This window comes from Cricetulus griseus, chromosome 4 (genome assembly GCF_003668045.3).
Source record: "Cricetulus griseus strain 17A/GY chromosome 4, alternate assembly CriGri-PICRH-1.0, whole genome shotgun sequence".
In the NCBI taxonomy this organism is placed as follows: domain Eukaryota; kingdom Metazoa; phylum Chordata; class Mammalia; order Rodentia; family Cricetidae; genus Cricetulus; species Cricetulus griseus.
In genome coordinates this window covers 226,399,955-226,420,033 of record NC_048597.1, presented here as the reverse complement: position 1 = coordinate 226,420,033, position 20,079 = coordinate 226,399,955, and the positions used below count along the sequence as shown (strand labels likewise).

At 52.6% G+C, this 20,079-nt stretch overlaps 2 protein-coding genes across 2 annotated transcripts; one reads left to right on the top strand and one right to left on the bottom strand.

The window, feature by feature from the left end:
• Positions 1–283: 283 nt before the first annotated feature.
• On the bottom strand, positions 284–9,584 carry LOC100754813 (3-ketoacyl-CoA thiolase B, peroxisomal). Its single transcript, XM_027415368.2, is given in 13 exon segments — positions 284–641; positions 954–1,047; positions 1,050–1,098; positions 1,184–1,239; positions 1,498–1,677; positions 1,817–2,007; positions 2,750–2,830; positions 3,755–3,853; positions 5,624–5,666; positions 6,051–6,130; positions 8,006–8,063; positions 9,063–9,156; positions 9,297–9,584. Coding segments are annotated over 13 exon segments (1,272 nt in total). The 5' UTR covers positions 9,468–9,584; the 3' UTR covers positions 284–565.
• A 747-nt stretch (positions 9,585–10,331) lies between these two features.
• On the top strand, positions 10,332–14,968 carry Myd88 (MYD88 innate immune signal transduction adaptor). Its single transcript, XM_027415369.2, has 5 exons — positions 10,332–11,239; positions 11,938–12,072; positions 12,471–12,651; positions 12,840–12,931; positions 13,191–14,968. Exons 1-5 carry the CDS (start codon positions 10,912–10,914, stop codon positions 13,343–13,345), a joined length of 891 nt encoding a protein of 296 aa, XP_027271170.1. The 5' UTR covers positions 10,332–10,911; the 3' UTR covers positions 13,346–14,968.
• Positions 14,969–20,079: the final 5,111 nt, after the last annotated feature.

Sequence of the window (20,079 nt, the reverse complement as noted above, 5' to 3'; positions counted from 1 at the left end):
GGGTGCCCCCTTCCTATACACAGTGCCTTTACAGCTCTAAGGCACCCAGCCCCAGCCTTAGCTAAAGAATTCAGCATGCCCAAAACTGGAGAGCAGGACAGTGGCTGAGGGCTGAATGGTTCCTGGGATGAGGGAACCTCTTCCAGGGCAAAGGTGTCAGCTGAGGTACTCCGATGACAGGTCTCCAAAGCTTGCACACAGCTAGATCACGAGGGAAACCATGGCTCTTTAAACATTATGCAGATCACAGAGAATGACCCCTGGAGGAAATGACAGCCACAAAAATGAGACAACATACATTTATTATGTCCATCCCACCATAAAGAAGGCACAGTCCCTCAGAGGTACACAATGACTCAGAGTACGCATGGTGTCCCATGCTCACTTCAGCACAGCTTGGGGTACTAGACGGGACAGTCCCACATCTTTGCGCCACCAGTGATCACATTTTCTAAATTAAAGTGCTGTGATACACCCCTCCAGTGCTGGGTGTCCCATGCTTCCGTAGAGGCCCTCTCTGTTCCGTCACTGTTGGACTCTCTGGGCAGTGCCTGCAGCCAGGGCTTCAGTTCCCAGGGTATTCAAAGACAGCAGCGGCTCCCATGCCCGTCCCGATGCACATGGACACCACTCCATAAGCCCTGGGGAAAAGAACCTGTGTTGGCTGGGCAGAGCCTGACCCCAACCCACGCCCTCACCAGGCAGAGCTGCGGCAACAAGGACTCAGGGACAGATGAGCGCAGCAGATCTGTGGGAACCGGGCCCTAGACAGACACACGTCCAGGTGGCAGACACCGTCCATAGGTTATGCTGCCTTTTAAGCAGGTCACCGGGAAGGCAGGTCTCAGCCCTCCTTCCCTAGTTGAGAATACCTGTGTGTGCTCATCTCAAGGCCCAGCGACCAGACACCCAGCTCGAACATCCCCACAACACTCCACAGGGAGCGGCCTTACCGTTTCCCACGGCGCTTTAGTTCATTGAGCAGTGTGACGACCTGCCTTGCCCCGGTGCAGCCCAGGGGGTGGCCCAGGGCTATTGCACCCCCAGGGGGTTCACTTTCTCTGCAGGGATTCCCAGCTTCTCCACACAGTAGACGGCCTGGAAGGAGCCAGAGCAGTAGCTGAAGCCTCCATCTGCTCTGAGCCACTGGCCCGATGGATCCCACCAGGACACCCAGGCTCACCTGACTTGCAAAGGCCTCATTGATCTCAAAGATGTCTATGTCATTCACAGTCAGGCCTGCAGGCAAGATTCAGACCAGAGCTGACAGTCATGGGCAGGACTCTGGATTTCCTCTGGGCTCCACCCCAAGCACGGCTCTAGCAGTCTACTGTGTGCCAGGCCAGGGGTTCCAATGGTAGCTTAGGGAGGCCTTGGACACGGGTGCTAGTCTGACCCACTTTCATTCCCGAGCACCCACAGGGTCAAACCCTGCAACCCCAGTCCCAGATAGAGGTAACGAGGGGTCCAGGTGCAGGATGAGAGGGACCGCCTCACCTGCTTTCTGCAAGGCTGCAGGGATGGCATAGGCAGGACCGATGCCCATGATGTCAGGAGGGACACCGACCACTGCATAGGACCTCAGGACCCCGAGGATGGGCAGGCCCAATTCTTCAGCCTTGGATCTCCGGGCCAGCAGGACGGCAGCTGCTCCATCACTCACCTGACTGGAGTTTCCTAGGGGAGGAAGGGTGGGATGGGGAGGCGTCAGGCGGAGCTGAGGAGAGCCAGTCCTCCACCATCACCTTGCCAAGGGGCCTTGGTCTCAGAGTAGAACAGGCCACCTCCATCAGCCCTATTCCTGGCCCACACTCACCAGCTGTGGTAGAGCCTCCATCCTTGAAGGCAGGCTTCAGCTTGGCCAGGCCCTCCATGGTGGTGCTGGGGCGGACACCCTCATCCTGGGACACAGTGACAGTTTTCTTGTTGCCCTTGTCATCAAGGATGGTGGTTGTCACAGGAACGATCTCAGCTCGGAAACAGCCCCTGCTCTGGGCTCTCGCTGCCCTGCCAGCACCATGGACAATGAGATAGAGGCAGGCAAGTGTGGGCTCCTGTCCTGCCTGTTCCTAGCTTACATATACTTCAGGGTTTGAAGTCTGGGGATATACTTGGCCCTTGGGGAGCTCTGATTGGAAGGAATTCCTCAGGACCTTCCTTCACCTCCTTTCTGGTAGGGACAGCATGCCTAAGGCCATCCAGGGCCTTTACATCATCTGTCGCACAGCTTTGACCATGTTTAATCCCCACCTCAAAGGGAAGGAGGGAGTTAAAATTAAAATTTAATGTGTGTGTGTGTGTGTGTGTGTGTGCATAAACACACACACCTAGAGCATGCACATATCGGTCAGAGGTCAACTCTGAGGAATCAGTTTTCTCCTTTCACTGTGTTAGAGGCAGTGCCTCGTTTCCCTTATGTTGAGTTCAAGTAGCTGGACCACAAACTTCTAGCTGCTTCTTGTCGCCACCTGGCCCAGACACCATGTATTTTTTTTTTTTTCCTACAGTTAGGCTGGTCAACCTAGCCTGCCCAGAGATCTGAGGCTCATCTTTGCCTGAGGTCACCTCCCCGCACTCAGACCTATTCTGTAATTTGGGAAGACAGTGCCTTAGCACATCTCATTGTGATGCTGGCCCCTGCACCTCCCAGCTAGACATGCACGGCGAAGCTCTACCTGAAACTACTTGGTTGGCCCCATGATCCACTCTCCAGCCTATCCATAGCCCACCCGAGCTGAGCCACACTCACTTCTGCTGGGAGGCCAGAGCGAAGGCATCCTGCTTCTGCCGTGAAATGCCAAACTGCTCAGCCACGTTCTCTGAGGTTATCCTAGACACAAACAAGCAAAGCAGGAGGCTGTGGGCCTGTGGGCCTGAGGCCATACTGAAGGTCTGTGCCTGCACTTCTGGGCGTCCAGATCAGAGACAGAGCTTCCAGTCCTTGCTCCAGGGACTCCTGGCTCAATATGGACATCGAGCACCCATGTCAACAGATGCTCACACATTCACACTTCAAAGTCACCCTCTTAAAGGGTAGAGCAGCCTGAATGTGGAGCCTATAAAAGGAACTGTCCCCTGGATGAGTTGGCTCAGCCATAAGACAAGGGCTGGAGGGATGCTGGGGGTACCATCTGGCCTCAGTTTCTCCTATGGTTTCCAGGCTACTCTTGGAAACACAGGATGTGGACACAGCCAGGCCAGTCTGGAGTCCTCACATGACCAGCCTCCCCAGAATCCCTTGCCTTTGAACACACACTGTGAAGAGCTCACAGACATAGCTGTAGTACTCAGGCACTGGAGTGATGGAACAGGTCCGCCACACTGCATCTCACTGGCTGAGTACCTCCTGGGCATGTACAGGAGTCCAAGCCTCCCATGTTCTCAACTCTTGAGGCCTCCAAGGCTTTCGGGACTATTACCACTGCCTTCCCTGAGACATAGCACCTCAGACAGAGGAGTGAGTGTTTGTGTGTGTGTGTGTGTGTGTGTGTGTGTGTGTGTGTGTGTGTGTGTGTGTGTGTGTGTTTTGGGTGGGGGGGTAGGGCTTAGAAAGGGAAGTCAAGGGCAGCATCAATCCCATACCCAGTTCCTACAGAGCATATGACACCTAGAGGAAGAAGACAAGGCTAAGTACTGCCAGCCACAGACGAGAAAATTCCCTGGTGTCTGGTCAAGGATAAGCAGAACAGTGACCGGGCACACACACAAACACAAACACGCACACGCACACGCATACCTTCCTGTGGACACTCACCCCATAGGAATCAGGCAATCTCTGGCCTTCTCATTCTCCAGCAGGCGAGAAGAAACATTCCCAGGGTTCCCTCTCTCAGACAGGGACATGGACTCCACCCTAAGGAGGAGTGATTTCATTACTAGTAGGAAGCCCCAGGGGTGGCCAGCTGAATTCCGGGCAATTTCAGGCAGCCCTCGGGGAGTGTGGTAAACTGTCTAGGAAGCCTGAGAAAGGCAGATGGCCCAAGAGGCAGGTGGAGGTTAGAGGGCCGCTGAGCCCTCCCTCCCTCAAGCCTGGTCAGATATACTCCCAGGGCCAAGGCTGCCGCTGCTCAGTACTGAGGCAGGGAACTGGCAGTTCCCCCCACCCCTCCCGGGGTAGCTTTCTGGTACCCACCCCCAGCACAAGGCATATGCCCCGAGTTAGGCAAAACTCTCATTAATTTCAAAGTCAAAATGAGAAGGGAGAAATTCCTTTCAAACAAGCACAAGGTTAATGTCAGTCAAAGGCAGACCTGACTGGAGTGGATGGGGAGGAGGGACCAGGAGTGGGTGTGGAGGACTCAGAAAGGTTGTGTGTGTGGGGGGGGTAAAGCTTTGTGATGATGGTTGATGACCTTAACTGAGTGTTTCTTCTTCCTCTAGCCCTAGCTCAAACCCTTTTCAAGCACAAGGGCCCTTCAAAGAGTGCAACCACATGACACAGACCCCATTGTGTTAGCTGAATAAGTGTCCCCCTTATAAAGATGGGGACACTGAGGTCTCATTGGTGAGGGGTTGGCCCATAGCTGTCCAACCTGGACCACAACTAGACATTCTGGCCCCAGAGATAACCCTCAGCCAAGAGGCCCTGGGCAAGCTGCACTCTCAAAGACTAGGGATAGTCAGGATGCGATGTGGACATCCTCTAGTCCCACCTGCTCTGTCTCCAACACCACGGTCCTCAAACTGACTGGGACTAGAATCCCCTGAGGAACTCATGGAGCCCCAGCCCTTTCCCTCAAGTAACCACATCTGCTGTCCTCGTTATGACAAATATGAAGAACAGCAAAAGGCAGGCTGGCTGTGACCCTCGCCCACCACTGTCTCCGTGTGTGGATTTTGGCTGTTATCCTACTGACACAGGTCAGGACAACCCAATGAAGGGCAGCCAAGACCTGAGCACAGGCCAGCAATGCTCCCTGACAGAGGACAAGGAAGGCCGCTGGCCCCCGCCAGCCCTGCCAAGGCATCCCTTAGATGTCTTCCCAGCTTCAGATACCCCAAATCTAGGCCCTAGCACCCTGCCCTCCCTTGGAGCCACTTCCAAGTTAATTTCTACAGGCAGAAGTAAAACTGTAGTCTAGGTGAACAGAAATCCGACTGTCTGTCCCTTGGAACCTAGTTGCAACCCAGGTTGGTGACAAGAGAATAGATAGACTAGTAAGACAATTATATAATAAAAGTCGTCCCTGGCTTCAGGCAGGCTGGCTTCTAACCTCAGATCGTCTTCTCTCAGTCTTCCCACAGGCTGGGATGGACAGGCAAGAACTACCATGCTTTGCTCTGTACGTCCCTGGGTTTAGGGGGCCAAAATTGATACTGTTCCCTCCCACGAATAGAGAACATACAAGTGCCACTGAAGGCATACCCCGGGCAGTCAGTACTTTGTCTGCGTGCCACATTTTCCACTCTGGCAGATTCCCAGGCTACCTTAGAGACCAACTCTCTCCACTGCTGAGACTAAACCATCCAGGTTCTTGGGCCACTCCTGGACACATTTCTGGGAGCCCAGCCCAGCCAGCTGTCATGGTGGGTGGGGAGAATCATGGCCCCTCAGAATTGAGGAGAGGAAAATTAGTTTGATTATTACTTTGGTTAATAAGGTCTGGCAGGAAGACAGTCTTACCCACAGGCCATGCCAATGTCATAAGACCCATTTCTGATGCCACCTGCAACAAAAGCACTTCATAACCATCCTTGGCCAGAGTGGGCCGTTCCCTCCCTGCTCTTGGGGTACATTCACCAAAGCCTCACAGAAGCACCCAAAAGAGCTTGGGGTATGACAATGGGTGCTCCGCCACTCCTCTCTGCCTAGGGTCTCTAGGGTCAAGAGCCAAGGCTAGAGCCAGTGGTGGTGGTGCACGCCTTTAATCGCAGCACTAAGGCAGACACAGGTGGATCTCTGAGTTCCAGGACAGCATGGTCTACAAAGCAAGTTCCGGGACAGCCAGAGCTACACAGAGAAACTGTTTCAAAGAAAACAAAACAAAACAAACACAAAAAAGGAACCAAGGTCAGGGCATGCTCACGGGCACCTGGCGGTCACAACTTACCAGCAATGTTGGCCACTGCCTGCAGCCCTGAGGAACACTGTCTATTGATGGTAGACAAAGGGACAGTCTCTGGAATGTCACTGAAACAGAAGGGGAAATGCCAGTTACCCTGGACATGCAGCCAGTCCTGAACACGCATGCCATAGCCTTATAGAAAGCAGAGCCCCAGGGGGCTTCAGGGCCCCATTATGGCCCATAACAGTGTGTATAGACCAGAGGAATAACAACAGCTGGCCTTGTCCTCACCACAGTAGTTATATGTAAAGGAGGGGGTCAACTACTGGGCAAATCCTGTCACTACGGACACTCACAACCAGGGTCCCCAAACACATGCCCTGCTACCTTGTGATTCTAAACTCAGGCAGGGGAAGTTTGTTTGGGCCACAGGCATTCTTCTTCATCTTCTGATGATTTGATAAAGAGACTAGCCACGGCCTAAGAGCTACCTCACAGACAAGGCCTCCAACCATCTCCATCACCTGGCCTCACCAGCGCTCACACACCTGTGTACCTGTTCGTGGTCTCTGAGAATCTGCTCTTGCCTGGATGAAGAGTGCTTCTGGCATGTTCTTAGTACTGGGTACTCCTTGGACTTTGACACTGGTTGGGGTCAGCTCTGGAAGCTACCTCAGCTGCTCCTCCGGGTAAATACCTCATCTCGGCCAACAGTACAAAACTTAATTCCTAGTGCCTCCTTAGACAAGCCCAGGAAGTTCCCTGAGAGTCTTGTTAATTCTGGTGTACAGCCAGGCTTGGAAACTCTCAGGCCAGGCTCTCAGTAACGGCTTTTCAGGATCAATACACCCTTCGTTCCAAGCTACCCATTCACCAAGCTCCTTCCCTCAAGGTACCTTGTTTTTTTATTTTTTGGTTTTTTGAGACAGGGTTTCTCTGTGTAGCTTTGGAGCCTATCCTGGCACTCGCTCTGTACACCAGACTGGCCTCGAACTCATAGAGATCCACCTGCCTCTGCCTCCCAAGTGCTGGGATTAAAGGCGTGGGCTACCAATGCCCAGCTGGCACCAAGTTTTCATCAAATAAATACTGAGCACAAGGAGGGTAAGAGACCAACAGTACTGTGTCCCAGAGGACGCCCAACCAGTACACAGAAAATCAGTTCGTTGTCAGAGATGGAAATAATGGCCAGATGGCAAAGCCACAGCACAGGGAGGCACATAGCAGCCCACTGAACAAGAAGGGCACTCTTCTGACACTTGAGAGACATTTCCCAAAGACGTTTGGACAGGGGTGTTGGCTAGAGCAAGGCAAGGAGGGAGAGAGCTCTATATGGGGACAGAATGGGGAGAGTAGTGTAAATAGAAGGTGGACAGGATAGATGAAGGAGGGAAGACTTTGGTAGGAGATCAAAGGTAGGAGATGAGAACGGAAAGTTACAAGAGGGATGGAGAGGTATTCCATCCCAGACTAAGTCTGACTCCCTCCTAATCTCTACACCTTCTGTTCTCTGCCCTGTTCTGACACTGGCCAGTGCTACTAAGACGTCTCATCTACCTAAGGGAGGTAGGCCTTCAATCTACACATGGAAGTAACTGAACTACTGCTTCCCGCAACTGAAAGATGGCCAGGGCTCCTCCTGGCTTCCCCCTCCCCACCCTCCAGCTGAGCCTGGAGTTCTCAAGCAGCTCAAGTAGGAATGGAAACAAAGTCGTAGACCAACGTGGTTATGTGATTATTTGCCTGAAATCTGAGGACGGAGTTCACACGTCCAAAGGGTAAGTAAGCAACAACTGGCTTTAGGAAAAATCAGGTCAACTTTGCTCCAGTCCCAGAGCTCTAGGTGTCCTGGCTTTGGGCCAGGTAACACACCCTTCAAAGTAGGAGAAAAGTTGGGTCCAAGGATTTGGGTTGATTTCATATGTAGGGTCCAACCTGCTAACTTGTCACCTACAGACTGGTCAATGGTGGTAGGACCCCAGCAGAGGTAAAAGGATTACCTCAGAAATTGGGCGATGCGTGCCATGATGGCCCCAGCTCCTGGCTGAAGTACATTACCTGTTGACAGAAATCTTATTCAGTACTGTTTTGCATAATAATGTTCAGTTCTAATTTCCAAAGAGGAGATATTCCAGATATTTCTTCAGATCACCTCAGGATTTCCCCAGGCTCACTTAAAACTGTAGAAGTTCAGAGTCGGAGGAATGGGGAGCCAGCTACCAATCCCCTGTCATCCACCCGCCCAGGGCTGGAGGGACACCAGCATGCTAGCCACGGCTTATGCCTCCAAATCAGCACAGCTAGCCCGGTGGCCTGCTTGCCTGGCAACAGGAGAGCATCTAGGGTAAGAGGCACACAGTGCAAAGCCTGGAAACTGAGGGAAGTAGCACTAGGGGTGAGGGAAGTGAACGCATAGCTCGCCTTCCCAAGTGTCCCCTCCACGCCCTGTGTCACTGCGGGAGGGGGAACAGGCTGCCACCCCCGATAGAGTCCTGTCCCACACTATGCTGTTCCAGTTCAGGAAGAGCAGGGGTTAGAGCAGGGCTGGGTGGACGCAGTCTACACCTGTAGCCGAACCGGGCTGGACTAGATGGTTCTGACAGACAGGATGTCGGTGTAGGTGGAGAAAGCCTCCCGCCTCCTGGAGTTTCCAGGAACATCAGGGCTTTTTAGATCAGTGGTTCTCAACCTTCCTAAGGCTGTGACTCTTTAATACAGTCCCTCGTGGTTTTTGTTGCTACTTCATAACTGTGATTTTGCTACTGTTATGAAGCGAAATGCAACTATCCGTGCTTTCCAAGGTCCCAGGAGGGGTCGCGACCCAGAGATTGAGAACCACTGCTTTAAAGCCTCTACTACAGGGCGTTCGTGCTTTCCACCTCCAGTCGGATGGCTAATGACCTGGATGTGGAACACAGGCCATCACGGGATCATTCCACTGAAATTAGTGGAGTCCGTCAACTCTTGCTCAGGTGAAACCCAGGTTCGCTGAGACAAGGGGAGGCCCCGGGAGGGAGGGCGGAGAGGGCCCAGCGCGCGCCCGGCAGGTGAGCTCACCCACGGAGATGTCCCCCAGCGCCTCAGGCTTGAGCCTCACGTCCTGGAGAACCGCGGTCAACACAGCCGACAGAAGCTCGTCCGGGGTGGTGTCCTGCAGGGCGGAGCGCCGCGGCTGTGAGCCCCGCTCCTGCACCCCGCCCGGGGCCTCTGCGACCCCGCACCCCCGAGGGCAGGATCCCCCTGCACTGGCCGCCTTCTGCGCCCCTCGCCCGCCCGCCGGAGGGGCCTCACCTTGAAGCCGCCGCGGCCCGCACGGCCGATGGGGGTGCGCCGTCCGTGCACCACCACCACGTCGGAGGCCGAGGCCTGCGGGAAGCCCGCGGAGCAGGGCGCGGCTTGCAGCGCGGAGCTCGACTCGGGCCGGCCGGCCAGGTGGCCCAGCACCACCTGCAGCCGATGCATCGCGGAGGGGCCCCGAGGATTTGCCTGGGCGCCGGGTGCAGAGCTCGACGAATAAAAACGACCGCCGGCGCAGGCGCAGGCGCAGGCGCAGGGCTCCACCTCGGGAGGCCTAGAAGTGGATCACAACCGGGGTAAAACACCGCGAGGGGCGGGGTGGAGTTTCTATGGGGCCCACTCACTCCTAAGCACAACCAATTAGATTAAGGGGCGTCGGCTTGAGGGCACGCCCCCTCGGCCCAGAGCCCCGCCCAAGGCTTGTCTAAAGACGCTCTTTGCACTGAAAGCCCCGCCCGCCAATCCTGCGGAGGCCAATCAGAATGTGCACCCTTAAGTCTCGCCCAGAAACGCAGACTGGAAACCTTAAGTTTGCGCAACTGTTTGCGGACACACGGGAAGGAGGCACCCCAAATTTTTGGTTTCCTAAGTTGAACTCTGCTTCAGGGAAGCCCCTCCTCCAAAGCCCTGAGCTCAGCGCGCAGCAGCAGAAGGGCGGGAAGGCGGAGCCCGGCTCAAGGCTCGCCCTTTGCTGGGCGAGCCAGGGAAAACGCTCCGCTCTGCTCCTGGGTCCCAACCCAGGACCGAGGACGAAGATGATGTTGCGGCGCCCAGCTCAGCCCAACAGGGTTAGACTGTCGCAGAAGCCCCCTCAGAAAGCAAAGCAATATTTGTTTCCCGGCTGGTGTGGAGAAGCGATTTTACAAATGTTCTAACTGTAGCGGGTCCCGCGCGTCTGAAGCCTGTTTTACGTCTCTTTGGGATGTTATTAGTAGGGTCCACATTCCAGCAGGAATTCTCCAAAGGCGGGGAGGGGTGGAGATACCTAAATAGATTAAGTAAATTAACTAACGGTGGTGGGTCCGCGTGTCTCTTGCGGACCCCCGGAGGGTAGAACTCGGTTTGCCCCAGATACCAACGAACAGGATGCCCTAAATGCCAACTTGCGGGTAGGGTTGTGGCCTTCTCCCTTCAACGGCAGTCGCCACTTGCACCAGATGGCTGAGGGCAGATTGGTCTGCCTCTTCCCTCCCGGTGACCAGAGCGCAGGTTGCTGCACGTAAGGGCTGTAACTCCTTCACGTCCTACACAAGGCTGACACACCTCACCACGCTTTGGCACCGCTACCAGATCGCCCAGGACTGGTCGGTGGGCCAAGCAGATGCCAGAAGGCTTTTTCTAGTTTACACAGCTTCAAGGCGAGACGAGCAAAGGCTGGAAACACGAGCGGGGTGGAGTCCCGGCCCTGTGTTCAGGTGCACACACAAACACACGGGTGTGGCCGGAGCACCCCAAGTGCACTCAAGTGCAGGGGACTCCAGACTGTAGCCAAGGGCGGAGCTTCTCGGAAAAGGAGAGAAGGCGGGGCTGAAAGGAACCCTAGGGGAAGTAGGAAGGAAGCTCGGCGGGCGAGCCGACCGGACCTCACATAGGCTCAGGGTGGCTCGCCATGTCTGCGGGAGGCCCGTGCGAGGGATCCGTGTCCCTGGACTCCTCCGAGTCTTCCCTACCCTTGGCCGCGCTCAACGTGCGAGTGCGGCGCCGTCTCTCTCTGTTCTTGAACGCGCGGACGCCGGTGGCGGCCGACTGGACTGTGCTGGCGGAGGAGATGGGCTTCGAGTACTTGGAGATCCGACATCTAGAGACGCGCCCTGACCCCACCGGCAGTTTGTTGGATGCCTGGCAGGGGCGCTCTGGCGCGACGGTCGGCAGGCTGATAGAGATGCTAGCCGCGCTGGGCCGTGAGGATATATTGCTGGAGCTGGGGCCCAGCATCGGTGAGGACACGTGCTTTCTGGCTTTGTGCCAGTGGTCGAGGAGATGGCCTTGGCGTATCAATCTTGTTTCATTTTTCTGAGTTGTGCCGGGGAGGGAGGGAGAGATGGTCGAATTTTCTGCCAGTATGCAGGACAGTCTAGGGATTGGGAGAGGGCTCCGAAATCCTGAGATAGGGAAAGGATGTGGATTGAGTAGCCTAGGCAAAGACCTTGAGTCGGGGCAGGAATCAAGGTCTGCTTCTCTAGGAGTACCCCAGTTCTGTCAGGAGCAACAGGACAGGTGAAGGACTAAAGCCTCTTTTGTCACCCGTTGGCACTCAACACAGCGCCCCTGCCTACAGTTAGGTACGCCTTGCTAGGTGGGGGTCGCCACCCTCACTGAGCACTAACGGGGTGCCTGAGGGCGTCTGGCATTCCTTCTACTCTGCCTCCTGCAAGATACCCAACTTGAACCCATCCTCAAGAGCCTTAGAAAGGGGATGCAGGATGCAGTGTGAGAGGCAGATGCTAGCAGGACTCTGGTGGCCTCTTAGATGCCCACTTTAGGAGAGTCAGAAAGGGAGTACAGGTTTGCCAGAGCTGTCCATGGCAGCAGTGGCTCCTAGTGAAGACTCAGAGCACAAGCAGGCCAGTAGAACAAAGACAGGGTGTAGGTGCTGAGTGTGTATAGCCCTCTACACCTGGTCTCTTCTCCACAGAGGAAGACTGCAAGAAATACATAAGGAATCAACAGAAGCAGGAGTCTGAGAAGCCCTTACAGGTGGCCAGAGTGGAAAGCAGTGTCCCACAAACAAAGGAGCTGGAGGGCATCACCACTCTTGACGACCCTCTGGGTAAGGGCCCAGTGTGTTCTCCTGGATAGGATGGGTGGCCCACAGCCCCAGGATGTGTGGTGTGTAGAACATGGATATTGGAACACGGATGGATGGATGGATGGATGGACCTGGGACCTTGGGCAAGTCACTCAGTCTTGGTTTCCCTATCCAAGAAACGGGGATGATGGCAGCCCCATCTCTGAGTGCTTCTGAGACCGGAACTCACGTCCCCATCATAGTTAACTGGGATCTCATCTGGGAGGGAGTTATCTTTTCACTGGTGGGAAGGGCACACGTAAGACATCACTTTGAGATGGGTGCAAGCTCAAGTTCACTTGATGGATGACTCCAGGCTGGGTTCCTTCCAGCCTTCCTGCAGACAGATGACCAATATTCCCCTTGTCCCCTGTCCTCAGGACAAACACCAGAGATTTTCGATGCCTTCATCTGCTACTGTCCCAGTGACATTGAGTTTGTGCAGGAGATGATCAGACAACTAGAACAGACAGACTATCGGCTGAAGTTGTGTGTGTCCGACCGTGATGTCCTGCCAGGCACCTGTGTCTGGTCCATTGCCAGTGAACTCATTGAGAAAAGGTTGGTTAGGCATCCAAGGGGAGCTGGTGGGTGAGTGCGTAAAACCCAGAGGCCTGGATGCTATGGCTCGTCTGCCAGCAGGGCTCTGTACTGGGTAGCCTGGGTACTGTGGTCCTCCCTAAGGCTGTCCTCTAAAGGTAAGCTGAAGGGAGTTGTCACAAGGCCTGCACGCTTCCACTCTCCCTCAGGTGTCGCCGGATGGTGGTGGTTGTTTCTGACGATTACCTACAGAGCAAGGAATGTGACTTCCAGACTAAGTTTGCTCTCAGCCTCTCTCCAGGTAAGCTTAGACCTACTTTGTTCAGAGAAGGGAAGGGAGGAATAGCCTTTAAGATTCCAGACCAAGCATGCAGGACTGATCTGAATGGTCCTGCATGCCAGATCTCTGAGTGGCTGTACCTGTGAACTTCTTTGTGTAGTGAATATGTACCATGGCTACCTAGCTGGTGGAGTGCTGGTGTTATCCTTTGCTTTGGAGACTGGGTCTGCCCACCACAGGGCAGGGGCCTGGTCCCAACACCTCACCCTTTGGCCTCCAGGTGTCCAACAGAAGCGACTGATTCCCATCAAATATAAGGCAATGAAGAAGGACTTCCCTAGCATCCTGCGGTTCATCACGATCTGTGACTACACCAACCCTTGCACCAAGTCCTGGTTCTGGACCCGCCTTGCCAAGGCTTTGTCCCTACCCTGAAGATGAATGGCCCTGGTAGCCCTAGGTCTGTCAGTCTGTCCTTATTCTTCTGCTTGTCTCCTCTGGCACTGTAGGAGGAGTTGGTGGTCCACCCATCCCTGGAGATTTCTACCTCTGCAGATGCTCCTACAGCAGCCAAGCCCCATCTGGACACCGTCCCTCAAGTCCAGAACGGAATGAGTGACTGCCAGTGACGTTATTACTTGCTGGATTGTCAGCCAGCACATTGATCACCAGGGTTGGTTGACTCTAAGTAGAGGACCAGCTGAGCTACATCTGAGCCACCTTTGGCCTCAGTTTCTCCACCTGAGAAACAGGATATGGAGATCAGGCAGGAACATTGGGGAGGCTGAAGGAGAGCTGATTATGGGACCTTATCTTTGCCAGTACAACTGCTTCCCCATCGGCTTTGTGTTCCTGTTCCTCCTTTTCCAGAGCAATGGGGAGGTGAGCTGAGCTTTGTCTGGATTCTCTGAAATTATCCTGTCTGCATCTTTGACCCCCTTAGCCTCAGCCCCATGTTTGGTCATCACTGGTAACTGGGACTGCTTTTCCTTCCCATGTAGCCATGCCTGTGCACATATCTCAGTTTTGCCTTGCTTGAAATGGGACCCTGTCCTCTGATATGCCTGTCACTTATAGTGGCCCTAGCAAGACCACCAGGATGATGCCATCAGGGAACCTTCCTCCTTGGCACCAGCACAGAGACTTTCTGACAATTTTCTGCACCTCTTTGTTAACAAGTAGCAAACACACAAAAACATCCTTTCCCCAGGGCTTGGAGGCATGTTGCCCCATATAGTCTTATTCATGTAGATACATGTAAATGCACACATGCTCTCTCTCACACACAGGCATCTGCATACATACATGTGTTTGCTTTGGGACAACTCCCAAGAATGGCTGAGTGGAAGCGTTCTAAAATCAAGGGGGCCTGGCCATCTCCCTGGACAAAATGGGGTGTCCTTGCTCCAGGTAGTGGCACTTGCCTCTAATTCCAGCGTTTGTGAGGTAGAGGCAGGAGACTCAGGAGTTGAAAGCTCTCCTTGGCTACACACCAAGTTTAAGGGCAGCCTGGACGACATGAGAGACTATCACCCCCCAAAAGGAGGAAAAGATGGGGGCACTGTTAATTTCTTCTCTCTTTTCTGTAATCATTGAAAACAAAGTCTAGAAAGGCCCCGAATGTGAGAGCATGTGTGTATCAGCAAAATGAAGACGAAAAAGGAGAAGTCATGTTACACCACAACTCGGCAGACTCGCTGTTTCCTCCTTGGCAAGATGGTTTCCATATTCCACTCAAGTTCTCTGTCATGGAGGCAATGTCACTGTCTCTGGTCTCGGAGCTCAGGGAACACCCCAGGGTCCCGAATCCAACAGAAAATGGGCCTCCCCTCAGTGACTGGGGCTGGGCTGGACGCCCCTTTGCATGACCTCATGAAGCACATTTGTGCTTGATAGTAGGAATTTTTTTTTTTAAAGCAATCTGGAGAAAGAGTCTTCTATACCTGTCTTATAGGTTTTATGAGAACTTCAGTAAGATGGACAGGATAAAGGTTCATGTTTGCCGTTTTATACTTCTATATTTGAAGTTTATAATAAAATTCTATTTGATAAAGCGTACTTGTGGCTGTGTGTGTGTTAAGGTGTTTGGAAGCAGACAGCTAGGCTATGACTTTCTCTTGCAAGAGAAGCTGCCCTGTGATGTGTCCCCTGGGGCTTCCAGAAGACTGAGCCCCAGGCTCTTAGGCTCAGGCTCCAGTGGTGACCAAGTGGAGACAACCTGCTTCCTCCCAGCAGCCTGAGGCTTTCCTAGGTTGTGTCAGGTTCCAGGTCTTGGCCCTACTGGTTGTATAGAATGCCAGGGACAGGACCCATGGTCCATGTTAAGCAGACTTTCTGTATTCTCAGACCGCTGTCTAGACCTTGACTGTGGTGTCACACACATCCGTGTGTGATTGGATGGCTAAGGGCTACACACACAATACTGATGTTACCTTTGAGGTCTTCAGAGCGCCCTACTGCTATATCCCATGGTGCACTGGGTTACATCCTATGGTGCACTGGGGAGACCTTGTGAAGAGTGTAAGAACTCTGCTTACCTCTCCAACTTCTGAGCCCCACAGTTTAGGAAACATAATGAGACTGTCAAAAAATGTTTAAAAATTAATTTTTTGCTTTCTTTTTTAGTAATCAGGGAACAGTATTTTGGAAGATATTGAAATGTGTAATTCTCTCTGTGTAGCCCTGGCTGTCATGAACTTGCTATGTAGAGCAGACTGGCTTCAAACTCACAGAGATCTGCCTGCTGCTGCCTCCCAAGTGCTTAAATGTGTGTGTCATTTTTTTTTTAATTTGGTTTTTATTTTTATTTTTTTAATGGTTTTTTTCAAGACAAGGTTTCTCTATGTAACAGGCTGTGTATCCCTGTCTCTCCTGGAACTAGCTCTGTAGACCAGGCTGGCCTCCAACTCTCTGAGATCCACCTGCCCCTGCTTCCCAAGTGCTGGGATTAAAGGCGTGTGCCACCATGCCCTGTTACGATAAATCTTTCTGCCAAAAGCCGCCCAAGCCCTACCACCACGTGGGTGGTCTCCGCCAGCCACCTGAGTTCTGCCCACCACGTGGATAGACAAAATAATAGAAACTTATATTAGGTACAAATGCTGTTTGGCCAATGGCTAGGATTTCTCATCTTCTATCTCAGTCTTAATGATCATAAATCTATATATAAGACTTATCAGACACCTTATTGGCGTCCTCCCTTGCCGGTGGATCACATCCCGAACTGGAGGAGGAGTGGAGGGGAAAAGGGACCACTTCCTGCTTGTCCTTGCTTAAATATGAGTCTCCTTGCTATGTCACTTCCTGCCTGGATTACCACTTCTCTACTACATTTCCCAGAATCCTCTTTGACTCCTAGTCCCGTCTAAATTGCTGCCTCATTGGCCAAACACTACTTTATTCAACAATCAATAAGATAAACATACACAGAAGTACATTCCCCATCAATGTCCAGCTTCCAGAAACTTGATTTTTGTTTTTTGAGGATCGGCTTGTTGTGTAGGACCAGGCCAAGGCAGAGCATAAAAAGCTGGTCACTCTTTGTTCTAAAGGAAATTAGACCCCAGTAGAAGAATCAAGATGCAAATGCAGGAAAGTCGGAACTACGAAGGAATCAGATGGTAGAGCTCTTGGCAGCAGGTATGCTGGCTAGACCAAAGGCAATGTAACCCACATATCTCACATATCCTGAAGACAGGGCTCTCATAGGTGGCAGAGGGGACAGAGCAAACCTGAAGATGGGAGAAGCAGTGAGGGACAGATCTAAGTGGATGATTCAAGTGAGAGGCACCTGTAGGATGGAGAATGGTCAGCAGAGATGACTGGGGCCATGGGTCTCAAGACAGCGGCGGGGCCCTGGCTTAGTTCTGGGAAGGCAGGAGTGCTGGCATCAAGTATATTGGGAGGAGCAGGGTAGTGACTACCTGTGGGGTGGATTAGGCAAGTGGAAAAGCAGGGTTGCAATGTCTGCTTCAGGAATTTGCTTGAAGGAAGATGAGAAAGGAAGGGGCCGTGAGCTGGCAAGGAGTGACGACGCTGTGCTCTCCATACTTCCTCTTTCTTAGGACCGAACCCCACTGCGCTCACTCTAGTGTAGTCTACATTACAGTGCATCTCAGTGTTGAGCAGCCACATTTCAAGGGCTCGGTTGCCACACGAATGACCTTCTCTGGAACCTGCGACTTAAGGCCATGATTCATGATGGTGTGCACCAATGTCACCTCCCCTGTTAGATACAAGGCCCCTCTTTGAGAGGGGGAAGCACTGGAGAGAGAATTCATCAGAACTCCAGTGCTTTTTTACTTTATTTTTCAGATTTTTATTTTATGTATATAAATGTTTTGTCTGCATGTATGCTGTGAACCACATGCATGCCTGATGCCCACAGAAGCCAGAAGGGAATGTTGAAACCCTTGGAACTGGAGTTTAAACAGTTGTGACACACCGCGTGGGTGCTGGGAACTGAACTTGGGTCCTCTCCAAGAGCAACGCCAACTTCCCAGCCCAGAATCCCAGTACCTACAGGTATATCCCAGAGTGGTGGAACTGGGTCATCTGGTAGCTCTGTTTCTAGGTGTTTGTTTTCAAGACTCTCCATATGTATTTCCACAGAGGCTGCACCAGGTTACAAGCTCACTAGCAGTAAATATGGGTTCTCTTTCCCCACAGAAACTTTTGGGGTGTGTGTGCATGTGACCTGCATGTATGTCTGTGCACCATATTACATGCATTTCTCATGGAAGTGAGAAGAGGTCATGGCATCCCCTGGAACTGGATGTGGAAGCACCCTGTGGTTGCTGGAAATTGAGTCCTCTGGAAGTGCAGCCAGTGCTCTCAGCTGCTGAGCTTCTCTCCAGCCTGATTCCCTCTTTGTATTCAGTGGAGAACCCAAAACTATGGAATGGTGCGGCCCATACTCAGGGTAGGTCTTCCAACCTCTGTTAAAATTTCTCTGGAAATGCCCTCACAGACATACCCAGACGGTTTTCTTCTAGGTGAGTCTAAGTCCCGCCTAGGTGCCACTCAAGATTAACCATCACACCTGCTGAAGAGCAGGTGCCGGGTGGGTTCTAGTTCTGGAGTGGGACCCGAGAGGTTGCAGAACTTTTGATTTATTTTAGTGTGTGTATGTATGTGTGTGTGATGGTTTGGATGAGAATGACCCCCACAGGCTCATATATTTGAATGCTTGGTCCCTGGTTGGTGGAGCTGTTTGGGAAGGATTAGGGGGCGGGGCCTTGTTGGAGGCTGTGTGTCACTGGGGGCAGACTTTGAGGTTTCAAAGTTCCATGCCATTCCCAGTTAGCTCTCTCTCTGCCTCATGCTTGCAGATACCTGCCCCATGCTTGCAGATAAGGCTGCAGTATCTCAGCTACTGCTCCAGCCCCATGTCTGTCTGTACGTTGCCATGCTCACTGCCATGATGGCCATGGACTCACCCTGTGAAACTGTAAGCAAGTCCCCAACAAACTCTTCCTCCTCTAAGTTGCTTTGGTCAGGATGTTGCTTCACAGCAATAGAAAGGTGAGTAAGATAGTTTGTGGTTCATGTGTGTTCACGTGTGTACACATTTGTGCACAGGGACATGTGCATGTGGAGGTCAGGGTTCAATGTCAGGTGTCTTCTTCAGTAGAATGCCACCTTATTCTCACTAAACCTGGAGCTCACCAATCTGGCCAGACTGCAGCGGGCTGGTTCAACAGTACCCATCAGCAATTCCAGTTCCAGGGGGATCCAGTACTCGTATCTGGCCTTTGTGGGTACCAGACACACATGTGGTGCACAGAAATATCATGCCCCCCCACATACCCACACACATTTAAAAGTTACTTTAGAAAATAGAAAGCCAATGATTTCATGTGTCTCTGCTTCCTGCCTGTAGTATATTAGCAACTACTTCCCCACCCTAAAAGACTGTCCCTCAAGGAATGAGCCAAAATCAACCCTTCCTGCAGGTGATGTAGCTCAGGGCAGAGTGCTTGACTGGCCAGCATGCGTGAGGTCCTATGTTCATTCTCCGACATCAGAATGGGGCTGAATAGAGAGGGGGTTTCCTTTTCCAAGTTGCTGTTATCAGGGATTTTTATCACAGCACTGAGAAAAAAAAAAAAAAAAAGCATTGCAGTAGGCTTCTCAGTGATCCAAGGTTGAGAAGCTCTGACCCATACACCAGAGCCAACACCCTTTCTTCTTCAGGCTGCGTGCTATGATTTCCCTCAATGTTAGCTCCTGCCTTCTGAGTACATGACTCATGACTCAGCCAAGTCATATGCCCTAACCAGAGTCACGGAGGCCTTTGGGAGAATCTGGTGTGCTGAGTGGAAAAGGCCGAGTTCTGGGGTCCCGTTGGAACATGGACCTGTAAAATGGAGGCCAGCTGATGGCAGCACGTGGGAGCCCTGCTGCTAGAGTCTTCAGATGGTCTGCTTGTTTAAACCCATGTGGACTATGTGCAAACCATCTCACATCTTCTCTGTATCTGTCCCCTTGCCCTCCACCAGGCTTGGAGGACTGCTTCAGGCAGCTTCCCTGGTTCTCTGGTCTGCTGAGGGCCAGTACCAACAGTCAAAGTAAGAGGAGAATGCAGGGGTGTTTACACAACCCAGGGCTCTCCACTCTAGGGGCTACTGGTGACTGGTCTTTGCCTTCGGGCAGCCTTTCCTGCACCTGCCCCTCTAACTTCCGATGGTTCTCATCCCATGATGGTTTGGGGTTCCTCCAGAGGGGCCAGCCTGGAGGGACTACACTAGTCCCTTGGTCTTCTCTTCATTCTGCTTATGCCTCAGCAAACCTCTCCCCTGCCAAACTATTTTCAAGTCGTCCACTTTGAATGGCTGCACCAGGCTTTTTCTTCTAGTCCACCAACCAGCTCCCAGAGCATGACACGGAGACTTATTAGTTATGAATGTTCAGCTTTAGGTTAGGCTCATTTCTTGCTAGCTCTTATAACTTGTTTCTCTCCATCTACATATTGCCTGGGGCATTTTACCTTTCTTTCTTTGTGTATATCTTACTTTCACTGCTTCTGCATGTTTGGCAGGTGGCTGCCTGGCTTCTGGCCCTGGGTGTGTCCCTCTCTTTCTCAGTTCTCTTCTCCTCATACTTACTCTCTCTGCCCACCAGCTCTGCCTATCCCTCTACTGCCTAGCCATTGGCCACTCAGCTTTTTA